The 7,860-nt window shown below is 49.8% G+C and overlaps 1 protein-coding gene across 2 annotated transcripts; it reads left to right on the forward strand.

Moving 5' to 3' along the window:
- The first annotated feature begins 447 nt into the window (after window positions 1–447).
- Window positions 448–6,662, forward strand: MYMX (myomixer, myoblast fusion factor). 2 transcript variants are annotated; one of them, XM_033219891.1, is made up of 2 exons: window positions 448–491; window positions 5,876–6,662. In XM_033219891.1, the coding sequence occupies exon 2, from the start codon at window positions 5,898–5,900 to the stop codon at window positions 6,150–6,152; it is 255 nt and encodes an 84-aa protein (XP_033075782.1). In that variant the 5' UTR covers window positions 448–491; window positions 5,876–5,897; the 3' UTR covers window positions 6,153–6,662. The 2 variants fall into 2 exon arrangements, with proteins under 2 accessions (XP_033075782.1, XP_033075781.1); XM_033219890.1 differs by lacking the exon at window positions 448–491 and adding an exon at window positions 5,276–5,392.
- Window positions 6,663–7,860: the final 1,198 nt, after the last annotated feature.

Consider the following 7,860-nt stretch of genomic DNA (forward strand, 5'->3'; position numbering starts at 1 on the left):
TCCTTCCTCAGCCTCCTGAGCAGCTGGGACTACAGGCACCAGCCACCATGCTCTGCTAATTTTTTGTATTTTTAGTAGAGGCAGAGTTTCACCGTGTTAGCCAGGATGGTCTCGATCTCCTGACCTTGTGATCCGCCCACCTCGGCCTTCCAAAGTGCTGGGATTACAGGCATGAGCTGCCATGTCCAACAGATATATATACCTTTTAACAGTAATCATGTTTTGTTTTGTTTCATTTTGGAGACAGGATCTCCTCTTATCACCCACGCTGGAGTGCAGAGGCTTGATCATAGCTCACTGCAGTCTCGAACTTTCAGGCTGAAGCAACCCTCCTGTCTCAGCCTCCTGAGTAACAGATGTGCACCACCACTCCTGGCTGATGGTTTTATTTTTTTTGTAGAGACAGTCTCCCTGTGTTGCCCAGGGTGGTCTCCAACTGCGGGCCTCAAGCGATCTTCCTACCTTGGCCTCCCAAAATGCTTGAATTACAGGTGAGCCACCATGCCTGGTCAATAATTACGTTTTATAATATGTCTGTTTAAAAATTGTTTCCCAAATCTCTTCAGTAACTTACTCTCTTAAAGTTATACTAGATTAAATTAAGTGATGGCTATTCATTGCATATCTAGATCATTTCCCAACAAGATAAAATACTGAAACATATAATTGCTGAACATAAGTTTACCTACTTTTGTCTTCTTATTACAAAGGAACTAGAGATACCTGGGTCTGTTAGTAAATACATCCTTTGCCACTTCAAAATTGTACTCTGGGGCAGGGTACAGTGGCTCAGCCCTGCAGTCCCAGCACTTTGGAAAACTGTAGCAGGAAGATCACTTGAGGCCAGGAGTTTGAGGCTCCAGTAAGCTATAATCATGTCACTGCACTCCAGCCTGGGCGACAGAGCAAGACCCGTAGTATTGAGAGATGACAATGTGCTAGCAGCCCTCACTCTCAGCGCCTCCTCGTCCTCCAGCCTCAGCGTCCACTGTGGTGGCGCTTGAGGAGCTCTTCAGCCCGCCACGGCACCGTGGGAGCCCCTCTCTGGGCTGGCTGAGGCCGGAGCCTCCTCTCTCTGCTTGCGGGGAGGTGTGGAGGGAGAGGCGCGGGCGCGAACCGGGACTGCGCTCGCGGGCCGGTGTGAGTTCCGGCGGGCGCAGGCTAGGCGAGCCCTGCACACGGAGCGGCCTGCCAGCACCGCCGGCCCAGGGCAGTGAGGGGCTGAGCACCCGGGCCAGCAGCTGCGAGGTAGAGCCGGGTCCCCCAGCAGTGCCCGCCCGCTGGCGCCGCACTGAAATTCTCGTAGGGCCTTAACTGCCTCCCCACGGGGCAGGGCTTGGGACCTGCAGCCCGCCATGTCTGAGCTCCTCCCCCTGCGGTGGATTCCCGCGCGGCCTGAGCCTCCCCGACGGGCGCCGGCCCCTGCTCCGTGGCGCTCGGTCCCCTCCACAGCCCAAGGGCTGAAGAGTGCATGCGCGGCTCGGGACTAGCAGGCAGCTCCGCCTGCAGCCCTAGTGCAGGATCACCACTGGGTGAAGCCAGCTGGACTCCTGAAGTGGATGGGGACTTGGAGAACTTTTATATCTAACCAGAGGATGGTGTGTGCACCAATCAGCACTCTGTATCTAGCTAACCTAGTGGGGACTTGGAGAACTTTTCCGTCTAGCGCTCTGTGTCTAGCTCAAAGATTGTAAACGCACCAATCAGCACTCTGTGTCTACCTCAGGGTTTGTAAATACACCAATCAGTACTCTGTGTTTAGCTCAAGGTTTGTAAATACACCAATTGGCACGCTGTATCTAGCTAACCTAGTGGAGACTTGGAAGGCTAGCTAGCACTCTGTGACTCTGTGTCTAGGTCAAGGATTGTAAATGCACCAATCAGCACTCTGTCAAAACGGACCAATCAGCTCTCTGTAAAGTGAACCAATCAGCTCTCTGTAAAGTGGACCAATCAGAAGGATGTGGGTGGGGCCAGGTAAGGGAATAAAAGCAGGTTGCCCGGGTTAGCCAGCGGCAATCTAGTGGGGTTCTTGTTGATGTGTTGGTTTTGTGCTCTTTGCAGCAAGTGTTGATCACCTTTTGGGTTCACACTGCGTTTATGAGCTGTAACACTCACTATCAAGGTTTGCAGCTTCGTTCTTAAAGTCAAGGAGACCGCGAGTTCACTGGGAAGAATGAACAGCTTCAGACGTGCTTTTTTTTTTTTTTTTTTTTTTTTTTTTTTTTTTTTTTTTTTTTTTTTTTTGAGACAGAGTCTCACTTTGTCGTCCGGGCTGGAGTGCAGTGGCCGAATCTCAGCTCACTGCAAGCTCCGCCTCCCGGGTTTACGCCATTCTGCTGCCTCAGCCTCCCGAGTAGCTGGGACTACAGGCGCCCGCCACCTCGCCCGGCTAGTTTTTTGTATTTTTTTTTTTTTTTTTTTAGTAGAGACGGGGTTTCACAGTGTTAGCCAAAATGGTCTCGATCTCCTGACCTCGTGATCCGCCCGTCGCGGCCTCCCAAAGTGCTGGGATTACAAGCTTTGAGCCACCGCACCCGGCCCAGACGTGCTGTCTTTAAGAGCTACAGCCCTCACCACGAAGGTCTGCAGCTTCACTTCTGGTGAGACCAGAAATCCATCAGAACGAAGAAGCTCCAAACACATCTGAACGCCTGAAAGAACAAACTTGGGACACACCATCTTTAAGAACTGTAACACTCACCAGGAGGGTCCATGGCTTCATTCTTTAAGTCAGTGAGATCAAGAACCCACCAATTCCAGACCCAATAGTACTAGTTACTCATGAGGTCAAGGTGGGAGGATCACTGGGGCCCAGGAGTTTGAGGTTGCAGTGAGCTATCATAGCTCCACTGGGTAGTACAGGAAGACCCTGTCCAAATAAATGAAATTATACTCTGAGAAAGTATATACTTTTAGAAATAACAGAATGATGTATTTATAGATTTGTCAATCTGCAGAACAGTGCTGTAACAGTTTGTGACTGCTTCCTAGTTTTCACTAGAAATTAAGGTTACTAAGGGTTAAGAATTTTAAGTATGTGTAGTTAAAACTAGAAATTATAAGGGAAACTTTGTATGCAAAATACAAAAGTAACGCATACTTTTGGTTAAGAAACTTACAAGGCATAAGAATTTTGGGGGGTAAAGGAAGACACTAATTTTGTCTAGTTTGGAGGTTATTTAAGGTTGTTTCAGAATGAAGGAAATGGGAGGTGCATGAGGAAAGGGAAGGCATTGCTCAGTGAGAGCAATATAGATAGGAGAAATAAGTTCTAGTGTTCTACTGCACATCAAGGTGACTATAGTTAATACAATATATTATATATTTCAAGACAACTAAAAAACACTTTTTTTTTTGACATGAAGTGTCAGTCTGTTGACCAGGCTAGAGTGCAGTGGTGTGATCTGTGCTCACTGCAACTTCTGCCTCCCAGGTTCAAGCGGCTTTTGTGTCTAAGCCTCCTGCATAGCTGGGATTTCAGACACACGCCACCATGTCCAGGTAGGGGTGTGTGTGTGTGTAGCAGAGAAGGGGTTTTGCCATGTTAGCCAGGCTGGTCTTGAACTCCTCACCTCAAGTGATCCAGCCACCTCCTCCTCCCAAAGTACTGGGATTACCCATGTGAGCCATCGTGCCTAGTCTAGAATTTCTTTTTAGAAACAGGGTTTTGCTATGTTGGCCGGGCTAGATTCGAACTTCTGGGTTTAGGCAATCCTCCTGCCTCAGTTTCCCAAGTAACTGAGACTATAGGCATGTAGCACTATGCCTGGCTAAAAGAGAGGATTTAAAATGTTGTCTACTGGGTATGGTGGATCATGCCTGTAATTCCAGCACTTTGAGAGGCCGAGGCGTGAGGATCACTTGGGCTCAGGAGTTCAAGACTAGCCTGGGCAACATGACCAAACATGTCTCTACTAAAAATAAAAAAATTAGCTGGGTGTAGTGGCATGCACCTGTAGTGGCTACTGGGGAGGCTGAGGTGGAAGGATCAGCTGAACCCAGGAGGCTGAGGCTGTAGTGAGCCATGATCATGCCACTGCACTCCAGCCTGGGTGACAGTGAGACCATGTCTCAAAAAATAAATAAATAAAAATTTTAAAAAGTAAATACTGTCACCACGAAAAAATAATAAATATTTGAGGAGATATATAAGCCAATTATTCTGATCTGATTATTCCATAATGTATATATGTATTGAAGAATTACTTTGTATCCCATAAATATAAACAATTATCAATAAAAATAAAACAAAAATACCTGAATGGATATAGAACTTTGGGAGAGAGAGAATTTTGTTTAGTCAAACTGACTAAAATTGAATGAATTTATTTAAAAGGTTTTACAAATTAGCCTTAATATAAAAAAATACACTTATGCAAAACTAGAATTTGGGCTTGGTGGCTCATGCCTGTAGTCTCATCCATTTGGGAAGCTGAGGCAGGAAGATCAACTGAGGCCAGGAGTTCAACACCAGCCCTGAGCAACATAGTGAGAACTTGTCTCTACAAAAAAAAAAAAAAAAAAAATTGACTGGGCATGCATGCACCTGTAGTTCCAGCTACTGGGGAGACTGAAATGGGAGGATGGCTTGGGTCCTAGTCTCCCTGTCCCGGTCACTCTGAGCATGCCTGGTGTTCAGGTGTGTGTGGGGGCCATAGACTTACTGCTTATGAGGTTTAGGCAAGCGGGTCTCATATATTGTCCTGTTCCAGTTACTCCTTCCAGTTACTCCCACTTACTGAGGCTACAGCGGAGAGGACTGGAGCACAAACGAGTCAGCATTCTTAAGGAAACACAATTAGAAAGTGCAGGATGGGCTGGGCGCGGTGGCTCAGGCCTATAATCCCAGCACTTTGAGAGATGGAGGTGGGTGGATCACTTGAGCTCAGGTGTTCGAGACCAGCCTGACCAACATGGTGAAACCCCGTCTCTACTAAAAATACAAAAAAATTAGCCTGGCATGATGGCACACTCCTATAATCCCAGCTACTTGGGAGGCTGAGGTAGGAGAATCGCTTGAACCCAGGAGGCAGAGGTTGCAGTGAGCTGAGATCCCGCCATTGCACTCTAGCCTGGGCAAAAAGAGCAAAACTCCATCTCAAAAAAAAAAAAAAAAGTGCAGTCTGGGTTCCAACTCCGAGGGAAATCCTGCATATGTTCCCTGCCCTCTCCTCCCCCTAGACTGGAAGTGGGGGCCAGCCCAGCTGCCCGCTCCCCTCAATATACCAGGTGCTAGAACACAGCTGTTTCTTCCTTGTTCCCCAACCCAGGCAGGCTGTAATTGGTGGGGCAGAGCAGGGCGGGGCTACCCCCGTGTTGAATCCACTGGGGCTATCTCCACTCCAGGCAAATCCAGCCAGAGACTGATTCTGAGCAGCAGTTCTGCCTGGTGAGAGCTACCATGGATTGGTGGGGATAGGGGACTGGGAGGTCAGGAAGTGTCAGCAGGTCAGGGTGGATCAGGAGCCCCAAAAGAAAAATTAGAATTGCCTGGAGAAGAACTGCTAGACTGAGGGAGAAGGGTTAGGGAATTTCAGGGGCATGGAGGCTGTGCTGCAAGAGGAGGGGGTGACTAGAGGAAGGGAGGGGCCAGGGAGCAGTAGGAATGCCTGGAGCTGGGAATGGCAAACTGTAGGTCTTGGTTTACTCTTTCCTTGGTGCAGTCTCCCTGTCTGTGCTATGGTGAGAACCTTCCTGCCTTAGCTGCCTTGCCAAGAGAAAGGGCTTCATGAAAGCAAAAATGACCTGCAAATTGAGGTCAGGAGCAGGAAGGTGTAAACTGAAGGGAGGGGGAACTGCTACCCACCCCATGTCCTTGCCAGGTGAGGTGGAAGCAGGACATACAAGTCTAAAGTCTGTGTTGTCTTCCCAGGCATTGACTCACTGGCCCTGCCATGCCCGCGCCACTGTTCCCACTGCTGCTTCGATTGCTGCTGTCCCGTCTGCTGCTGCCTGTCGCCCGCCTGGCCCGCCAGTACCTCCTGCCCCTCCTGCGCCGATTGGCCCGCCGCCTGGGCTCCCAGGACATGCGAGAGGCTTTGCTGGGCTGTCTGCTGTTCATTCTCAGCCAGCAACACTCGCCAGAGGCTGGGGAGGCCTCAAGAGTGGACCGCCTGGAGAGGAGGGAGAGGTTAGGCCCCCAGAAGTGAGGCCACGAGTCCTGGCAGCAGCTGAATCCACAAAATGCTTTCTTCTGGAGTAGGATAATCCTGGCACCAGCACTGACCAAAGCCTGCCCAGTGGACAGAAGATATAGTGAGGGTTGTGCATGAGATGGATCTGCCACAGACATGCCTCTCCACTCCCAACAGAAATGTCTTTCTGGAAGAATGCCTTGCATCTAGCACGAAATTGATCATTGCCCCTCTGTCCTCCAGCAGTTCCTCCCAAAGACCACTCCTAATCACCTCTGGCCTCAGGTGGGAGGGGAAGTAACACCCACCCACCCCTGCCATCCCTGCAAATGAGAACATCAAGGTTCCCAATGCTTAACTGAGGGACAAGTGACAATTTAGCAGAGAGGAAAGATTTGAATCCAGACTATCTTCCAGACTCAGGACCTACCTTAAAATAATATCTGAGTTCCCTATGGAGGCAGACCTGCCTGCACAGCCCAGCACTCAGCAAGTGCTCAATAAATATTTGATTTGAATTATTTCCATGCCTTTGAAAGTCTAATCACCCAGACTGTTGCCCTGCAGAACAGTTGAACCTGGCCTGGCAGCTGGTGGGGTGGGGGAGAGGAGAGATGGACAATTGTACAAGGGTTTATTTTGCTGCCTGTTCCATTGTGGTTTCAGTCCTCACAGCCTGGAAGTTGTTTCTCCCTGCTTAGTTTCGGTCAGTATGTCACACTGTGACCCAGAAATGGCTTGAGTCTAGGAGGAAGTTTGCCTGGCTAGCGAACAGTAAGGAAGAAAATGTCCTCCATTGAGTTTGAGGACTTCTTCAGCTAGTGGTGGTGAGACAGAGGGGTGATACACTTGCTAAGAGACTGGGTGGGAGGCCACCCAGGGAGGTAGTGCAGAAATCCATCCCCTTGAGGGTCATCCCACCCTTGAAGAGACTAGGGGTGGGTGACTGGCCTTAAGAACTGACTTCATCATTTCCTTCTCCCTAGTGGGAGGCCCCTGAGGGGTCAAATAAGAGTTAGACCCAGAAGAGTCAATCAACATGCTTAAGGAAACACAGAAAGTACAGTCTGGGCTGGGCACGGTGGCTCACGCCTGTAATCCCAGCACTTTGGGAGGCCGAGGCAGGCGGATCACCTGAGGTTGGGAGTTCGAGACCTGCCTGACCACCATGGAGAAACCCTGTCTCTATTAAAAATACAAAATTAGCTGGGCATAGTGACAGTATGCCTGTAATCCCAGCTCCTCCAGAGGCTGAGGCAGGAGAATCGCTTGAATCTGGGAGGCGGAGATTGCAGTGAGCCGAGATTGCGCCATTGCACTCCAACCTGGACAACAAGAGCGAAACTCCGTCTTAAAAAAAAAAAAAAAAGACACGTTTGCATCCCAGCCTCCGGATAATTTGCTTATTGTTTCCAGGCAATAATCCTCCCTCTCTGGGTGAGTGTTGGGCTCTATCTAGGTTCAGAGGATAGTGAGGAGTACAGGACCCTGTCGGGATTCCAGTCTCCTCTCCACACCTGTCAGAAGGCTTGGTTGGGGAAGAAGTGAGCCCTGAGCTGTGTGCCCCAGTCCCAGCCCTGAGGGGCTTTCGGCCAGCCGCACGCCGTCACTCCCCACCACCCCATCGGCTTCCTTCGGGAGTCTTCAAAGCCAGTGCACGTGCTCCCAGGTCTCAGGGAGGCGACCTGGGGGAGGGGTAGAGAGAAGGGAGTCCCAGCCCCTG

Source organism: Trachypithecus francoisi, unplaced genomic scaffold (genome assembly GCF_009764315.1).
Source record: "Trachypithecus francoisi isolate TF-2019V2 unplaced genomic scaffold, Tfra_2.0 Lachesis_group10, whole genome shotgun sequence".
NCBI lineage: Eukaryota > Metazoa > Chordata > Mammalia > Primates > Cercopithecidae > Trachypithecus > Trachypithecus francoisi.

Coding starts and splice junctions, on each gene's coding strand:
- MYMX (XM_033219891.1), top strand. CDS start 5,898: ATGCCCGCGCCACTGTTCCCACTGCTGCTTCGATTGCTGCTGTCCCGT.